This window comes from Polypterus senegalus, chromosome 8, assembly GCF_016835505.1.
Source record: "Polypterus senegalus isolate Bchr_013 chromosome 8, ASM1683550v1, whole genome shotgun sequence".
Classification (NCBI taxonomy): domain Eukaryota; kingdom Metazoa; phylum Chordata; class Cladistia; order Polypteriformes; family Polypteridae; genus Polypterus; species Polypterus senegalus.
In genome coordinates this window covers 50,568,049-50,588,582 of record NC_053161.1, presented here as the reverse complement: position 1 = coordinate 50,588,582, position 20,534 = coordinate 50,568,049, and the positions used below count along the sequence as shown (strand labels likewise).

The 20,534-nt window shown below is 33.9% G+C and overlaps 1 protein-coding gene across 3 annotated transcripts in view; it reads left to right on the top strand.

The window, feature by feature from the left end:
* tafa5a (TAFA chemokine like family member 5a) overlaps positions 1 to 20,534 on the top strand; it is a 735,510-nt gene that overhangs the window by 424,059 nt on the left and 290,917 nt on the right. For all 3 annotated transcript variants that reach the window (XM_039761075.1, XM_039761073.1, XM_039761074.1), the window contains exon 2: positions 13,242 to 13,391. In XM_039761075.1, the coding sequence (XP_039617009.1) occupies positions 13,242 to 13,391 (150 nt within the window). The remainder of the gene's footprint in view (positions 1 to 13,241; positions 13,392 to 20,534) is intronic.

The window sequence follows — 20,534 nt, the reverse complement described above, 5'->3', positions numbered from 1 at the left end:
CTCCTGTAGCTAGTTGTTGATCATGCTCTGAACATTAACTTCAATTTTCACAGATTTCACTTCAATTAGTAGCCTTCCAAGTGGAAAAATGTTAAATGTCCTTTGAAAGTCTAAATACCCATAAAGATATCATACATTCTTTCCTTCAACTATTCTTGCCATTTCCTTAATAAAATCAATAATGTTAATCAGAAAATCCCCACAGTGCCTGTTTTCTAAATTCCATTTTTTGTTAATTATACTTTTACTCACTTTGTCATTCTTTTGTTAGTTTATTGGAAGAAAGATTTTTAATTGTGTGCTGTATTTCTGTGAGGTTTCCATTTTTAACTTGCATTTTTCATTGAAGATTAGATAATCTTTTGCTTTCACTTTCCTTTTTGATTTATATTACAGAGGGCTAGTTGTAATTGATCAGTGTCACTCCAGTTTATTATTTCTTATTTTTGGAATATATTTATCTTGTATAATGAACATTATACCATATGCTTTCAACAATGTCTATTTCTCATACTGTATACATTTGCAGCAATCCCTTCACAACATATCATAATAAAATGCATCATTCATAAAGCCACTTTATCCAATTTAGAGTCATGGGATCCAGAGCCTATAGGTAGAATCCAGCCCTGAATAGGCTACTAGTCCTTTACGTGGCCCAACAAACCCATACACACATACACATCGAATTTGCAATTTCAGATTAACCTAATATGCAGAGAAATGTGTGGTGAAAACCAAAGTACTTAGAGAAAAACCCACATGGACATGGAGAAAACATGCATCTCCACTTCCAGCAATTGGGTACGGAATTTGAACTGAGGTTACTGAGTCTATGAGTTGGCAGTGCTAACACCACTGTTCCAATGTACTGGCCATACTCTTATTTCATACATCTTTTATCCTTCAGTAGTTTGTGTTGTTACTTCTATTCTAATAATCATGTTGAATGTGTACAACCATGTAGTAGAAATTGTTTTTATTTATGCAAAGATTCTTTACATTTGTGCAAAAACACTTTAATAAGAGAAAAGTAACTTGCTCTTCAGCATAGTAATATCAAAGCAGTCAGTTACTCCTAGTGACCACCAGGTACATTCATTTCTGTTAATGTCCTTTTGAAGAGTTCCATCTAAAGCAACTGCTAGTCTATATTAGGAGTGTGGTGGAAAGAACTAATCACTGTGGTATTGACAAGACATAACTATGCTTGAAACTTTACAGTTTCATAACCAAATACATCCTAGCACTCAAAGGGCAGGCAAAAGAAAATACTGTACAACTCTTTTCTCATAAAAAGAGAAGACTACACAGAAACCTAATTCAAGCTGTCACAGTCTTCAAAGGCATTGATAAGCTGGATCCATTCATTAATTAAATAGAGAAGCTCATATAGGAAGACACCAGTGGAAATGAAGGAGAGGTGCATTCAAGTTGCAAACCACTATGGACTTCATATTAAAACAATCATTAAAATAAGTAAAAGATTCCACAGCTGGGAGACTAGCAAACTAATCTGACAGGCTGAATATTTGCTTTACATTTTCAGAAATGTTTCAATGGATGTCATATTACTGTAGTACACAGTGCTCATACCCCAACACATGCAAACCTCCAGCAGCAGGCTAAAATCAAGGCGGTCTTTTTTGCATCAAATGTGGCAACCAAATTTAAACAAGTGGTTGAAGAAACACTATTTTTGTTAAACAATATTATAAAAATGTCCTATTACAAGCAATATAAGTTTGCAAAGATAAATGATATCCTACAGTTTTATGTAGTGTAATGATTTACAGTATCTGTATTTCTGTGCTGAAATGCTAAGAACTAGTGATTGTTCATAGATAGCATTTCATTGCAGGTATTAAGCACAGGCCAGTTGTTTCCCAGAGGTTTCTATTCATTATTAGGTGGTAGCTTAAATAAAACAAAGTTAACTTGAACAGAGTTTTTAAAAATTACTTTTATTTTAAGACATTTTGGTAAAGCTTATGGTATAGGTTTTCTGTCTTGGAATTAATTTATTTAAAATTTTTCTAACAGTAGGTGGAATAATGCACTTTCTTGAAAAAGCCACAGTCTGTGAATTCAAATGTTTCAAAGAAATCTTCCAAGTACAAAGCAGCACATAACAGGTGTAGAATTTGTAATAAACCATGAAAACAAAAGTAGAGGAGGAATTGGGCAACTTGGCTGTGTGACCAGTGCATGATGATAAACATGGATTATGTTCATGGTATGAAGCTATCTATACTTATGCATAATTTATCAATGTGATTTTGGATAGTAACCTCTCATTATCCTTCTGCGCTTCATCTAGCTAGTGTCACAGCCTTCCTGGGTACGCATCTGTGTAAAGGATTGTTTGTGTGTCTATCTTTACATCTAAATAATCTCTTTAGCTGGCCTAATCAGACTTTGCATTTGAACACTGTAGCTCCAGGTCATAGGTTATATTGAAATGTTATTTTAACACTTGGACAGGAAATCATTTGTTTTATGATAAGGAGGAGAAGACATGGTGAAAACACAAAAGGCCAACAGCTGAAAAAATAAACATAACCATCTATTCATTTTTCAACCCACTTAATGCAGTTAAGACCTTTCAGAAGGCCTGATCCGCTCCTAGCATGACTGAATGAAAGACAGTAGTAAAACCTGGACAGGGCATCAGTCCTTTACAAGGTACCCACAATGGCTAGGTTTGGAATTCCCATCAACTTATTATACAAGTCTTTGGGGTGTAGGACTAAAATCATAGTATTGTCAAAGAAACCCACACAAGTGGAGAGAATGTGCAAACTCCACCCAGACAACTAACTACTGTACCACCATGCTTCCCTTTAATAAAAATGTGACTGAAAATTCTGTTTACTTATTTAGTTACTCCAATAGTGATTATATTTTTGATGCTGCTACTATCTACTTATTGAAAACTTTAATTTCATAATTAGTCTCTTTAAAATTTTAGAAAACAAGAAAAAGTGCTCAGATAAATCTTTGTTGCCCGTTTCAGATTTTGTGGCTAGATTTATGTACCTCAAACAGTTTAAACAACAGTGTGCATTGCTGTATTAGAATGCTTGAACTAGAATTGTATGTAGGTATATTTTTTCGAAGTGTGATTCATTCAAAGTTGGGTCTTCTTCCATGGAATATTAAGAAGTAGAAGAACACTAGTTTTAATATAATTTAAAAATAAGTGAAACTGATGAATGAAACAAAATGAATCGGTCTCCCTTCACAACACACTTTATATAATCACTGTGACAGATAGGGGGGCGCTGTCGTCCCCTTGAACCCTCGGATCAGACGCCAGACACCAGATAAAAGTCCAAATATTTATTTTTCGGACAATAATAATGTGTACAATGCACCCTCCTCTCTACAATACTCATATAAATCAATAATAATAACAATAATCAATCCTCCACACCCAGACGCGTTGTTCCCTTCCTCCCAACTCAACTCGCTCGTCTGGGATCTCTCAGTCTTTTATAGTCCTCGAACCGGAAGTGTTTCTCTCTCTCTCTCTGTCCATGTGACTGGCAACACTTCCGGGTCAGATAAAAACTACTTTTCTTCAACCTGGAAGTACATCATTTCTTCTGTCCACTTGTCTGGGTACAAGGGTTTGTGAATTTCCCCTTGGGATTAATAAAGTATCTATCTATCTATCTATCTATCTATCTATCTATCTATCTATCTATCTATCTATCTATCTATCTATCTATCTATCTATCTACTTCCGGGCTGTAGGGAAAATAGTCCTTGATCCTCCTGCAGCGTCCTCTGGTGGCCCCCATGGTATCCAGAAGGGCTGTGAATAAACACTCCATTGTCCATGATTCCCTGCTGGCATTCGGGGCACCTCCATGCGGCAGGGAGGGCTCCATCTGACGGCCTGGGGGTATTGGCCGGGATGAATGGCCGGCCATATACCACATCACACATTAGGCATTATATATCTGTTGACACAGCTATACAAAAGAGTTAATTAAATACAAAAGTCTAATTCTAAAATTGCCAATTTCCTATATTAATTGCATTTAATTTTTTTTTAATAAATGCAGTGAGCTAAATGTGTTGGAAATGCTACAGGTTCAAACTAATCAAGAATGGCTATTAGATGCTTGAGCAAACGTGATAAGGTAATAATTCCATTATGTACTGTACTGTACACCACAGTTTGTTTTACAAATCATTTATTTCTATCCATTTTTGAAAACCCTGTTATTCTGAGCACAGGATCACTGAGAACCAAAGCTAGCAACAGAGTCCTTCAAGCAGGGTTACAGACTGGAAAAAAGCCTTTTCTTTTATGCGCACAAGAAAAACAACAAATGCTGCAAATCTCACATGTGAATATTGTGTAGATGCTTCCACTATAAAGACTACTTTTAATTTTGCTCCCCAGATGCTTAATGCCTGTCTTCAGCCTTGGACATTCAGCTGTAAACTGTCAACATTTGAGAAAGTATAGTTGTGTGTGTGAGTATTACAAGTAAAGAAAGCTCAGTGCATTTGTTAAAAGAATTAAGTAAATAAAAATAACTGGACATTTATTTTAAAAAAGACATTTTAACAATTCTTGTATGCAAATGTGTCAAGAAATTAGTCATTGGCATTCTGTGTTTTGGTGATGTTTCTAGGCACACTAACAATCAGTGCATTTACAAGTACACACATATTCGGCTTAAGGTGAATAACCCAAGTAAACCAGAAATCTGATTTCTAAATAATCTGCATTTACATGTGCAAGTAATTTTTTTGGAATTCTCCTTTGGCAAAAAGGTCAGACGTCATTAAACTGCACAAGAAGGAGTGAAATGTCATCATCATTCACCATGAATCAGAAAATAAGCATAATGCCTGTGATAATTTTTTTGTGTTTTTTAAATATGTTCAGTCATCATATAGGTTTCTGTTACCGGATTGCTCGCAGCACACTCTTTTCTGCTTGGCTGTGCAATTGAGCCCTGCAGGTTAACAATTGCTGGAATAATAACAATGCAGGTAGTTTTACTTCAGTATGATACGCATTGTTTTAAGGTACATGTTGCTTTAAAAAGTAATCAGATTACATAATGCAATTTACTTTTAACGTGTTAGCTTACTGCTCTTGAGAATGTGTTGCTGAATATAGCACTTTGCATTCAGCTCATCAACATACATTTAGCTATTTCTGAAATATTAAAACATATTATTTCAGCTATGAGAAGGAATAAATCAGTCACCTGAACATTTTGTCTCTGGGAATGTATTTTGTGGATGCTGATGAAAGTCTGTGCAGATACATGCACAGTCTGACAGAGTGCAACCAGGCATGTGGAGATTGCAAAATCCCTAACAAAAACCAGACTAAGGGTTTGCATGGCCACATAAACAAATTATTCTCAGAGAAATCTATTTCTGATAATCACAGAGACCAATAACCTGATTTCTGTATTCGGAATAAGGTTTTACAGGGTTTATTAGAAATCAGATTTCTGTGAATAACTGGGTTATTAAAGCACATGTAAAAGTGCTATAATGATTACTTTTAGCCAACAAATTATTCAGCAGAATTGTGTTAAGAAATCCATCTATTGCACCAGTACAGTATATTCAAGCAGGTGTGAGTTTTTATATTGCCTTATGTATGTTGATCTATGACAGTGCTGTCTGTGAAAAATATTAAATCAGAAATTGATTTGATCTACACAAATATTTTTGCTTTTTTTTCATCTCCTTTTTCAACTATATTGAAAGTTCCATTAAATAATATCATTAACTTGCTTTTTAGGATTCAGTTTCAATTTAAAGCGTCAGTTTTCATCAGATTTTATCACCTTTTATAATCTTTGTTTAGGAAATAACTGGCACACACTGCACAAACACAATTCCATTTTGTAATCTCCCTTTTTACTTTGAAAAGGGTAAGTAATGCCAACTTTGGCAACTGCAAAGGTAGCTGTCTGGTCTCATACACATATCCTTAGTCACACTGGATTAATTTTAGATTGTCGATCATTGAATCTTTTATTCTCAGAGGAAAATAGTGTTCCTTTATGTGAAATCTCCACAGACACAGAGAGAACATATAGACATCAGATAGAACACATCCAGGCACAAAGTCAAACTATTATTTAAGTGCTGTGAAGCAGAAGTGCTGCCAACTCTGAGCAACTGCAGTCAGTTTTATTATTTATTCTATTTGCATGAATGTAAATTATATGGTTCTAGGTAAATGATAAGTCAAATGTAGTAGTAATAATAATAATATCTACTGAAGCCACAATAATTTAAACAAATTTTGCCCTAAATTTCTTAGTTGTAGTGTTCCAAATACAGAATGCAATGTAGTAGCTTTACAATTTGCCTCAACAAATCTAATAAAGAGTAGTTGATAGTATTAAAAAATGACAAGAAGTATTTGCATTTTCACATAATCCTTTAAGCAATTTATATCTTCATTTTTCATACAGTGTGTGGCAATTTTAAATGGTTGGGTTTAACTGTATTCCATTTCAGGTCCTTAAATCTAATTAGCTGGCAGAGAAAATACAAGGTAATATTCTGAATTTTCCTGTCTAAATTTCTGAACATGAAATAAATACAATCAGAATATAGTTACAGTACTAGGCTGACCCGCCTTTTAAGGCGACCAACTTTTAAGTTGACCACTTCTTAAGGCAATTCAATATGTAGATCAATTTGATATTTTATACAAACTCATTAATTTGGTTATATTGCATTTGAGCAGTATTACTTTAATACTCGTAGTTTCTGTTATTTTTGTGATGAAATTTAAACTTTTTTTCTATATTGAGGTCACCCTTTTGAACCCCCCTGATATTTACTACGCGGTGAGGCATTTGTACTCCATCAGCATTAATTATTTCGAGAGACAGAATTTTGTCTATTTTTCCAGTGCATCGCCCACAAAAGCAAGGGAACGATGAGAGCACCAGAACTCTGCTCACATCATGTCGCTTCGTACCGCAAGCTGTAAGTAGTAAGTCTGTGATAAGCGGAATACCGCTACGCTTTCCACTCATGGGACGGAAGGACAATCCCGACCGCATTTATATAGTAAGAAAGAAGAAGAAGATATCGCACAGTCTGGAGTAGAAAATAATCTTTTACCTGGAAAAACGAAACTACAAATCCCATCGTGCATTGCAAAATGGACGGGGCGTGTGTAAAACTCCGCGCCTGCGTAGCACTCACGGGACGGAAGGACAATTCCGACCGCTTTTATATAGAAGGATATTATTTATAAATAGTGGGATAGATGCGGTGGGCTGGTGCCCTGCCCAGGGTTTGGTTCCTGTCTTGCGCATGTTGTGTTGTGTTGGCTGGGATTGACTCCAGCAGACCCTCATGACCCTGTAGTTAGGATATAGTGGGTTGGATAATGGATGGATGGACAGTGGGATAGATGTTGAGTGGCTTAAGTGTTAAATATAAATTGGAGGTGCAGTGTAAATTTATGGGTATATAATTTGAACATAGAATATGGATGTACAGTTTTATTGGATGTGAGAAAGTAATATCAATTTGGGAGTCATTCCTTTGTTGACATTTTTTTAAATCGGTGTAAAAGGAAGTTTCCATTTGACTCCATTCTGACAAAAATGCAAACACATAAAATTATTGTTTAGTTGAAGATATTTACTTGAAAATAAAGTGAGTGTGTGATACTGTATATTATCTCAAAATTGAAAAAATAAAATTCTCTTCTAAAGGATGTGTCCAGAATGTTTTATAAACATGGCAAGAATTCATTAATGTTATTTTAGAATAAACATGCTGGGCTTGTGATAGACTCTCATAGTTAGAGTTAGACAGGGTTCTTTTTTATCACTCTTCTTTTTCCTTTCTTTTTTCCTTTTTTCTCTTTAATAATGTTGAAGTAAATGATTGTATCTGTTATGTTATTATTTGTTTGACTGAGAAGCATGTTATTAAAACATTTTTCCTTCTGAAAATAAATTAAAGATTTATTATAAAAACGAAAAGAAAAGTGATTTGATTTTCATATGCCAAGTTAGATTCGATAATGTCTGAACTGTGTTTTTTTTTTTTTTGTCCTGAATCCTAATGGCAGTCAGTAGTGTTGTGGTTAAACAATGTGTAAAAAAAATGAAAAGAAATCATGACAAATAATTAAAGAAAGCAAAACAATGTCCAAGGACAAGTTAAAAAAAGAACAACACATACAATGTGGATCAAATTACTAGAGCTTTCTTGTACTGACGGGTTTAACATTGGTAATCTAGCATTGCTGTACTATTTCTTTTAAAGCAAAAATAAGAAGGCTTTTCAAATTATTTATTTTTGAAAACTCCTTAATTTTTTTAATGAAGTACATAAAGCATATGTGAGCAATTAGAAACTCTTCAGATGCTTGAAAACCTTATTTTTGGGCTTCAGCTCCTCACTAACTATACTCACCTTTGATACTACAGTTTTCAGTTTTCGACTATTCAGCTCTCTGAGGAAAAGTCCATCTATCCTCCTACAGTACATGGCTTGAGTTTAAAGTATTACCTTGTCATCTCTCTTGCAATTCTTTCCAGCCGTGTTATAACCTTCCGCTTAAAGCATTGCAAGACTGACTTAGCCGACTAAGGCACTTTAATCTGTTTATCCAAAACAAAATCTGTCATAAACCCACAGAACATTTTTTCAAAAGACCTTCCCATGTCATTTCCAATAACCCTTCCTTCGTATGTGAAATCATAACTCTTCTCTTCTTTATAATTCATTTTTGAAATATTCTATTTTTAAACAAGTTTACCAGCAGTTATCTTTTCAGGCTACTCGCCCCAGAGCTGCTGCAGTGACAGCCAATGCAGTCACAAAACCTTATGATAAATACACTTGGCTGCTGTTCTTTCAATGCTTACAAATTTAAGTGGAAAAATTGTTAAATTTGTACTGATAGAGCTGGTTGAATCCATTTCCTTTTTGTGGCTTTGCATAGTCTTGTCCGTTGGCATAAATATTATCTACATGCTGTATATGTATAAATGGTATTCCTTTCACTGAAATGCTTCCTTTAGAGTAGAAGGGCACTGCTGTAATCTTGTGACTTCAAATAACAAGCCCATGGTTACTTGTTTGTGCTTTCAAAATGCCCCTATTATTCCCAGTTGCAGCCTTATAGGTTCATTAGCCTGTACAGAAGTATAGATGAGATAACACTACACAATCTCAGGTTATCCTACTTAACCAGAGAGGATCTGTGAAAAGGTGAAATGTTTTTCTGCACTTGCATACCATGTTTATATTCATGTTTGAAGTCGGAATTTAGTACAGTGCTGTATAACAGAGGTTGTTAAACTTTTTAAACTGACAACCTAAATAAGAAAATCGTTACCATGCTGGAATCCAACAAAGTGCACTGTTACAAAAATTACAGCAGAACCATAAATTGACAATTTACAATGAACATATAATAAAAAAACAGTAAACATTTTTGTTTCCATTTAAGCATATTGCTCACATGAACATTATAAAAAAAGAAACATGGAAAGCAAACATATTGTTAATACAACTATAATTATCATTCAAAAAGGGAATAGATTTCTGATGTATATCAGTGCCAGTGTATGCTTTAGTGGGCAATTTTTATTATTACTTCCATATCAAGGATGCAGCACTAGAATATGATGGCTTTTAAAAAGATAGGATGAATAGTCAACTTGGTCACTTGACTCATGGCATTGAATAAGAAATAAAGTAAATTAATCAATAATGTTTATTTACCTTTCTTTAAAAACATTTTAAGAAGAATATCATTTTTTTTAAACATGTCTGCAAATAGTTCAACATACAGTATTTCAGTTGTCCCATAACAACTCAATGAACTGAGTAAAAAAAGTAGCTCATTTATTCCTAAACAAATGGATGTTCTATTTGTATTTTTATAGGATAAATCTTGATCAATAATTCAGCGAAGAGTTCAGCTTGAAATTTTTAAAGCTGTCGACTAAATGCTGAGGGTTCTACTCTACAACCCATCTCATCCACTTCAGTATTTTCTGGTGTCCTTATAGTTGTCAGCAGTCCAACAAAAGCATTCTTCTCACTATCAGTAGATTGAAATTCATCAGACATTTTAAAAAAGTGAGTGAGAGGCTTATACATAATACAAAATCTTAGACATAATACAAAATCTTCTTTGCTTGTCAATTACAGATTTAGATAAGCTTTTTTCTTGAATTGGTGCATTTAGCATTCAGCACAGGGACAGCACTATGTATACTCCTACACTATTGATTCAGCTCCTACAACAATCGTCGCATCCTTGTGTTATACCTCTCATTTTCATTTTTATACTAGCACTATGGTAACTTCATGTCACACACTTGTCTGTGTCATATTCTCCTCTCTCCCCCTTTCTTACATACATCTTTCCTGTTAGTCACCTCAGTCTGTTTGGGTCACCAGTTATGATGTTGGGAATATTTACTATATTTTCCTGCTATAGAAAGTCTAATATATAACCATAACCATAAATGGCAACATAATTTTGTGTAAAAAGCATAAGTTAAAAGAGTTCAGTAAAGAATGTATCACATTCCCTAATTCTCTTACAGTTCTGTTTTGAGTAGATAGATACTTTATTAATCCCAAGGGGAAATTCACATACTTCAGAAGCAGCATACTAATAAAAAACAATATTAAATTAAACTGTGATAAAAAATGCAGGTATAACAGACAGTAACTTTGTATAATGTTAACTTGCCCAGTGGACAGTCTGTTGTGATAACTTAAACTATGTTGCCACCACAAAGAACCCTAGCCCATCTACCATAACAATATAGAAATAAGATGTCCAGGTTAACTTAAAAATAGCAATAAAAAAAATAGAAACAATAAAAAAAATTAAAAATCAGTTCTTATATTCTTCGGAATTTGGTGGCAATTTATTTTCATAGTCCTAAATTTACTGAGCATGTTGTACCATTTGAAACCTTTTGATATACAGTATCATTATCTTGAGGTAATTACTTAATATGATTTTTTTTCTTTCTTTTTTATTTCTCTCTAGCTAAAGGAGCACAGCCTTCTTTTTCACACTAAGGAAATTCTTATTTTGTTTGACTTTTCTGTGCTGGACTGTTTTACAGTAAATTACATTCCATTTCTACTTGTCTAAATAAATAAAATTACAATTTTTCATTATATAGTGATTTCCTCTGAAGATGGGTTCACAGGAAAATACAGTATATAAAAAAGTAATAAAGCAGATAAGTAGGAAAGAATACAACATTAATACAGTGTATATATTCAAACATGACTATTTCAAGTTATCACACAATAGTGGAATTATAGTAAGAGTAGATAAACTGAAAACATCCTTTAAACAGATGCAGGTGTAATGGCTTTCTATAACATTGTGTTGATACTCAAGTAGTGTAGATTAAAAAATGTGTCTGCTGGGTGAATTTAAAAATCTAAATGGGCTGTATAGGTGTGCATGAGTGTGAGCACCCATAGCGATGGACTGGATTGTGCCATAGCTTACAGCAACTCACTAACACGGAACAGGGAAAAATGAATGGAAGGAGGATGGAGTCTTAGAGAAGAACTAGTGACTAACTGTAGAAATTAACTTTCAAAGTTAAAACTTTGATGTAATTAATACCTTTGTGGATGTTTGACCCTATTCCAGATTTAACTAAATCAGGCAAAAGTTAAAGTGCTGTACCTATGAACTATTCACGCCAGGAAGTTTTCACATTTTATTATGCAGTATTGAATCACCTTGGATTTTATTTGTTTTATTGTTTTTTTTTTTACACTGATCAATTGATCATGAAACAAATGTGTGCAAAGTGGTCAAAATGTGAAAATGTCCACGTAGGCTAGATACTTTTTATAGGCACCATATACCAGTTGCTGCCCCTAGGCAGTGTTGGGTGTGAGCGCCCACAATTCGTAAATGATATTGAAGAGCAGGTCCCTGTTTGAGATCATGCTTTTTATCATAAGTAAGCATCAGTGGAGGTTTGATATGAAAAGTAACATCACAGAACAAGATCCTCCCTGAAGATTGACGTGCTTGCCACAGCATGTAAAACTGATGCAAATCTGTGCGCATCTATGGTGGATTGTGGAGAGGATGGGGACTTTACAGCACTTGGTTGGATTTTGTTGTCCACAAGTCATGGGTCCCCTAGGCTGGCGCCTACTCAATCTGTGTCTAGAACCTGTCCTGCATGCATAATTATATAAATATTTTGAAGTGTACAGTGTCACACAGGCACACTTATGCTGTAAGTCTGACTTTTAAAGGATATCAGGGTTGGAGATTTTGGTGTGTATATATGAGTTATACAGATGTCTACTTTTGACATCCCTAAGCTTCAAGCACTGACAAAAAATAAATGGTAGTTGCATTTAGGGACACTGCGTTATTTCCATATGTAAATAAAGGCTTGTTGCTGTAATATTTTCAGTTTTTTTATTATTAAAGCTATTTATTAAAACAATAATGTGTACACATTCAGATGACTTGAGCCCTGGGCAAATCTGAGTTTAGACAAACCAGAAGTACAGAAATTGTTTGATAAAACTTTGTGTCTTCATCAAACCTAAGGAAACTGTGTTCTGCTAAATATACAGTATATGATTTGAGTAAGCAAAGCCAAATTATTTACACTCAATTATTTACACTTTTTAGTCTGCACATTTCAATTAAGCAGTGTGTTTAGGGTAGCAGATTGTGTATAATATTTATACACACCTGCACATATTAATTATATATATTACATTGGTTTGTGTTATGCATTTTTAAACACCAGTACATTAGCAAGAGACAAATCTGTTTTTACCCATTCATAACTCATTCACACATTTAATGTAAATAAATAGTGGTGTAAATATTAACTAGAAACAACTTTGTTTACAATCAGAACACCCTGAAAAGCATAAAAGGAGAATATCGAAAGAATTCATGGTCATGATTTTAATAGTCTTCTGGCCCTGAAAAGCTCACATGACATTCATGCCACCTCCCTCAAAATTGTATCTATCATAAATTGAAAAGATAAATACAATACAAATTTTGTGACATGTCCAACACAAAGAAAAAAATGTCATTTTTTCCTGGATATCCATCAGTCTTGTTTTTCATTTATCACACAGCATCAGCTCTGACATTGGGCCATGACTCTATTCTGCAATAATTGATTGCTTTTGGAGTGCACAATGACATTAATACCTGTTGCTGTTTCTTTTTCCAGGTCAACTAGCTGCTGGTACATGTGAAATTGTCACTCTGGACAGAGACAGCAGTCAGCCACGACGGACTATAGCCAGACAAACAGCACGATGTGCATGTAAAAAAGGGCAAATTGCAGGCACAACAAGAGCAAGACCAGCCTGTGTTGACGGTAAGGATTGGGCAACTCCAAACTGTATTTCATAGTTATGGGATTTTTTGAGTGGATTGTTTAATAAACAGGTTAGGAAATGCTATATTTATTTCAAAGAATATGCTGTGATAATGTAGATATACAGTATACACGCATTTATTATTCTTGTACCGTTTTACATTGAAAGATAGTTATATTTATTACATATATGCAAAAAGAAGTGCCTAATATAAACCCAAATATCTATATATTCTAGATTTTAAGAGATGACTATTTTTTTCTGTGTTATATTTCTGAATTTCTAAATTAACAATTTTGTTAAGTTTTGAGTTAGACAAATGCCCATTGTTAAAATATAATTTAAATGTGCTCAGTTTTATTTACTGAACTTAGTTATAAGTAATGTCTGTTTTAGGTGGAATATAAAATGATATTAATGCAATGTTAATTAATCTGCTTATTAATATTTGCCAGTAAAACTATGGTTTTGTCTGAAGTGCTGCACGTATTTGTTATTTGTATGATTTTAAGTTGCGAGTGGCAGTGTAATTTCCTTGCTGTGTTTTTTTTTTTTTTTGTCAAAAGTGTTGTTTGACTAAGCAAATGGGATACAAAAAGGTGATAAAGGAGACCCACCTAATCAAATCTCACTTAAATGTGAAGGAGTGAAATAACATCATGTAGAATTTTTTTTTTAAACTAGGTGTGTATTTCCACAAGATATGAGAAGCCTATTTGTGATACAAACCTTCTTGCTTTGATTTAATAGCTGCTATGAGGACATAAAGGGTATTATATTTGTTTACCACAACAGGTTTATGTGGTACATTTAAGGCCATGTTTTTTCCTATTGTCATATTTATGATGATAATTATACTGTACAAATTATACTCTGGATTACCAAAAAATTATACTTTTTAAGACATGACTTAGAATGTAAATATTCACCCATTTTGTATATATCATTTTACTTTATTTAAACAATGTCTAATAAGACTGGTATATGGCATGGTTTACATTTTGGGTGATGTTTCCACATCTTTACAATTAAAATACACCTGGGAAAACAGAGAGGGAGATGCACACAGCAATAAATAGAAATAATAAAGCAAACAGAAATTATTGTTTATAAGTACCTTCCAATTAGAATACACAATTTTATGATCACAGCTGAACTGCTTATTCTAGTGGCCAATCTATCTTTTAATCTCCAAACTGTCACTTTTTCTTGCATCAGCTGCTAGCTGTTCTCCTCATTTTCTTTAACCGTAATTATCAATGATTTCCCAAACCAGCATATATTTTTGTAAAGGGAAACATAGAGCATATTCATGTATTAAGTGCACTGTGACATTCTTTTGAGTTAGTAAAGATAATAAAGATATTGAGTTAATAAAGCTGTTGTAATAATCATAAGCTTTATTTCTTTTTGCAACTGTAAACCTGTTTTTGCCCTTCCGTGTATTATTAAATTAAACAAGAAAGGGAATAAACTAAAATGAATTATTAAATGTAGAAGAAAAACACTGTAATAATGTGATAAAATAGTTTGCTTTGAACTAAAAGCAGTGACAACAAAAACAAAATTCTAAACACACACCACGGTAAATTTTCTTTGTACAGAATAGACTCTGAAAATGAGAGACTAATTGAACAAGGAGTTCAAATTTAAATTGCAGGTAGTGACCTCGTCGATGGAAAAAATGATACACGTAATTGATGGCAGTTTGGGAGAGCATGATATGTAGTATTGCTACTGATGTATTATGACTTGATAAGGGTTTAATCTTTTCACTAAAAATATATGAAAAGTCAGAAGGAGAGTAATTCAATTACACATTTAAAAAAATGATTCTGTCATGCTAAGTACAGAAATCTGACTTATTTTAAGCACTGAATATCTCTGCACAAGTGCACACAATATTGGAGAAGAAAACTGTTTTGCAAGAAACCATATATATATATGCAATGCATTATTTTGAAGACCGACTATACAAGTAATTATTTATTTAAATTGTGCCTGAAAAGATCTGTATCGTGCTTCACTGAAAAGAAAAGCCGTAATACCTTAGTAAAGGGGAGGGAGGGAGAGTGAGTAGTGATTTGGTTTATTCTGTTGTGCTCTCATTTGATAGAAGATATGAGCTTGACACCAGATTGAACTTGTTCTTAAAGTGATTCTTCTAGCTATGAGAACACAACCTTAATCATTGCTTGCCCTTCCAGTCTGCAAACAAATTAATAATTGATGAGCTCCAGCTACTGTACCCTGCACAGCTGATCACAATAGGAAGCAGCTGTTCCAATTGAAAACACTCGTTGACATTTTTTTTTCTCCACGAAAAGACAAATGGAATTAAGGCATCAGAAAATCCTGCACTAATTTGGATGATTTTTTTAAAAAGATTGTAATCTGATTTATGTTAGCATCTATTTATTTTCTTTTTTCGTTTCCTAGTGAGGGTGGTCTAGAATCGATGCATGGCAGATACCTGTCACATTGTGGCAACCAAAACCAGAGTAAACAGTAAAATAAAATGAGAATTGTTGTTTGTTTTTGCAGCCAAACAGTGATCCCAAGTTTTAGTGTGTTAATAGAACACAATAAAAAATCTTCATTTTTTTATGGATTTTTATTTTTCTTCGTATCATTGCACAATCAGAAAGTATAGACTTACTGCATGAGGCTGAGTTGCTGTTTGGGTAAGAAACTCAAAGAGAGCCCAAATGATTGTGGGAGAAAGACAACAGTTACAGAAAGACAATTAATAATTTGACTCACAGAATCAAGGATTTATTTATAACTCTGCATGCAGGATTGAGGCACTGGACTTAGTTCTGGTGTAATGCCAATGACCCTAACTTCTCATTAGAAAATCTTATCTTTTATATGCCTTACCATCACTCGATGTCATGGTGGCACTATCGCATGATGCTACAGTAGCATGAGTCTATCAAAGTGTGTTACATGTTGGACAAGCAGATTTGCAGGATCTGCTGAATTTGCTTTCCTAATATTACTGTTCTGTGCAGCTCTTTATCAACTGCTGTCTCAAAGGTCAATGTGCCTGTGCTATGCTGTGCATGCTTTTACAGAGTCAGCTGATAACAAGTACAATTTATACTGGATAAACAGTTTTAAGATTTATACTGATTTATACTGAAATTAAAGTTAATACTTCAACATGATCCCTTTGTAAATGTGAAAGAGCATTCATCTGTGTGGATGGCGTACAGGCAGGAATGCAGCCTGGTAGAGTTTCATGAAGTACAATGTCAGAACAAGCATTTGATGAGACACTTGTTCATCACAGAGTATGCTCTTTCACACACTTAACCATTTGGCCATGTAAGCTAAGTTTTTGAGACGTAAATTAACTTTAACTTTAACTCAGCATTCAATTTTTAGGAATATGAGAGGGAAGCAGAAGACATGAAGAAAAGTCACACAAAGTGGCCTCAGCTACCTGCAGCCTACACTAGGTATCCTTCTGCCACTGAATTTAGTGATAGTGGCCCATCAAACTGGGATTTAGCCAATTTTAATTTAATATATTCCATTTTTAGAAACAATTATATGTTATGAATGTTAAAAATAAAAAAGTAATTAATTTTAAATATTTAATTATCTTAAGTAAATATTTTAGATTTACTTATTACATTTAATTTAGGTGGTGCAAACAGTTTTGCAAACTTTTTTCTTAATTCTTGTTTAATGTTAGCCTCTGTTCTGTACTTTTCAGTTTTTAAAGTAGGTTTGACTTAGTTTTAAAACTCTCCAGAGATGAGTTGTGACTTCTTAGTCTTCTTAATGGTTTGCCCATCCTTTAATTGTTACATTTGCTTTCTAACCCAAATGAATCTAAGAAAACATTCCAGAATTGATTTGATTATACAGTTTTTGTACTTTTATTTTCCTCTTTATTTTTAGTTTAGCGTAGTAACACATTGGTTAGGTCTACTTCTTCATAGTTCCAATGTCCTGGGTTCAAATCCCATATCCAGTTGGTGCCTGTCTACATTTTGCACATTTTCCCACAATCTGTTGTTTTTTTTTCCCTCTGGTTTTCTTCACTATCTCTGCAAAATAGGTTAACTGGTGGCTCTAGGTTTGTCCCTTGTGGGTGTGTTTGTGCATAGGCCATCTTCAGTGATATTTTCTGTCCAATGGTGTCAAGTACAGGATTTGGCCCCCCTCTTTTCTGCAACGAATTAAGCAGCTTACTGTCATTTTAAAATTACATTATTTTCTGTTCTGTTTTGAAAGTTACAGATTCTGCTAATTTTACTTCTCAATGATTTCATACAAATCTTAATGAGCAATTGGGTAATGGAATCATAAATATTTAATCATTTAACAGTTTAATTAATTTCAAGTTCTGTTAAGAGTAAATTTGTCCTTTAAAAATCAATAAACTGAAACAAAAGAATAATTCTCCAGTTATAAAAATAGAATTTAATTAACCTGATCTAGGTCTGGTCCCAATGACTAGTAATGAGTTCTTAAATGTAAGATTTCTAGATATACTGATATTGACTCTTAATTACATTGTTCTTAGCAACACTTTCAAGCTTAACCTGTTCATTTAATAAGTGTATAATAGTCATTGTTACAGTACAAAGTAGTTGTGATATAGTATCTTTTAAGCTGAAGCTATAGGTGCAACTATGTAATTATTGAACAGCAGCCAATTACAAGGCCATTATAAAGATCCTTGCACAGTTATTTCATTTTTATAACTTCAGTGTTGTGCTTGGTAAAATCAGTCTGTAAAGAACATTGAAAGATGTGATTAATTTATCATACGTGAATAATACAATTGTGATGGTTTATTAATTTTTAATTAAATTATTAATTATTTCATTGCTGTTTTCAGAATTACAATTGACCCATGACTTCAATAAAAGGGAAAATAAACTGTATCCTATGGTTGGCCAAGATAAAATCAGTCCTTTCAGTTCCAAGAAGATTTGGAACCCGTTACCAGAAAGATGCACCACATTCTTTTGAAGAATTGACTAGCATAACTAATGTAATTACGGGTATTACTGAAAATCAATTGCAAAGCATATTTGTTGAACTTAAGAATTTATATACTTAATGATAGTGAACATGTTGAAAATCAATGATCTCAAGAATACATTTATGTAAAAATGTCCCAGTCCATATCAGTGTAGAGTTTAAGCATTCTGCCTCTGCCTGGATGGGATGCAGTGGTTTTCCATGTAAGGTCGAGATTACTCTGCACAACTTTCCCAGGAATTTTTATTTATAGGCTTAAGTTTACATAATCAAAGTGAGTTATTAACCAGCAGTCATGTAGTGTGACATCCGCAGCATTTCAGTCATAGTGCTCTGTGAGTAGACATGACAGAATCAAATCAAGAAGGTGGCAAGTGGTTGTATGTTCAAGAGTATACATCCAATGAGCACTCAGACAGCAGTGCAGTGCATGCTGTGTGGTGGCAAAGGAAAGAAAGAAGTTTGGTGTTTTGCACTGTGCAAAAAAGAAGAGCAGCTTAACTTTCTGATGTCTTATATTTGATATGCCACAGATAAAGAATGATTATAAGGAATAAAGATAACAGCTGAACTTGCCTTGGTGGGAAAACATTTGTGTAGCCATTGCATTGTTCATTGACTATCAAAATGAGACAACCTAATAATGCATTGGAAATGTGAAACTGTGCTGAGAATCCATGAACAAGTCATGTAATACGTCATTTTAGCTCCTTGGCATGTAACCTTACATCTTTATGGCAATGAGAGCGAGCAACTGCAGTTATTAAGTGACATGTTATCTGACTAAAAGTTGTGTAGTGTGATGTCAACCTAAATCCCTAACATGAAGGTAATTTGGCAACACCAAATTGTCTCCCCAGGGTTTCTGGATATCATCTCTTATTACTGTTGTCTCTAAACCTTCAGCCAAATTGCATACTATAACTGTGATGGAAAAAAAATTATGTATATTCTTTTTTTAATGTTATTTAAAACTTTACAGCACTTGCTTACTTGATTAAAAATAATTCTGTCATTATTCATAAAATGTGAGATGTTCTGTTCCCCAAAATAGAACCAGAAGTAAAAAATATATAGCCATTACTTTCAAAGCAGGCAGGGAAAGAAATACTACTCTATGACAATTAAGAAACCTGTGTATTCCTGTATGATTTAGTTAATTTTATCTTTTAAATTAAAAGTTCAAGAAGAGGATGCCCATCTTTCAATTGCTGAGTCATTCAAACAATTAAGTTAAGCTATTTATAGCCACTAAGAACTGTCTTTTCAGACTTCTGTTTCTGACAACTATAACTATTATTGGTTATGCTTTACAAAAGAACACATTTTTAATAACTATTTAAACAGTTATTCCAAACTATTCCACTAAGTCCATTTGCAGGAGCTCTTTTGCCTTCCAGTATAACATAATGGTCTCTTCAGTAAGTGTACCTAATTATGTTATGTTCATTTACAGCACAACTACCTAAGTATCCATAGCACTGCCTCAAGATTAGCAGGTTTGGTCACTGTCACTCTTTAAGAGAGCAGTTTCTCTTTGTTTATTATCATTAGTAAAACCATGTTTCAGAGATTTTTATGGATTTTATAAATCTGCCTTCTGGACGAACTTGTTTTCAATTTCCAATCTGGGAGCTCATACTTTAATACATCATAAAACCTGCAAAGTCTCCAAATCAGACTGCTCAGTCTAGGGTGTTGCCATCAACAGTGGCCCAGCTGCTGATCTTTCCAGGTGATTGACACATGCTTTTTAAGGCTCAGCCACCTATCTACCTGTATTTTCTTTGCCTTAATAATATTTGACTTATATAGGTAGATGCTTTATTAATCCCCAAGGGGAAATTCACATACTCCAGCAGCAGCATACTGATAAAAAGCAATATTAAATTAAAGAGTGGTAAAAATGCAGGTAAAACAGACAATAACTTTGTATAATGTTAACATTTACACCCCCTCACCCCTCGGGTGGAACTGAAGAGTCACATAGTGTGGAGGAGGAACGATCTCCTCAGTCTGTCAGTGGTGCAGGACAATGACAGCAGTCTGTTATTGAAGCTGCTCCTCTGCCTGGAGATGATACTGTTCAGAGGATGCAGTGGATTTTCCAATATTGACAGGAGCCTGCTCAGCGCCCA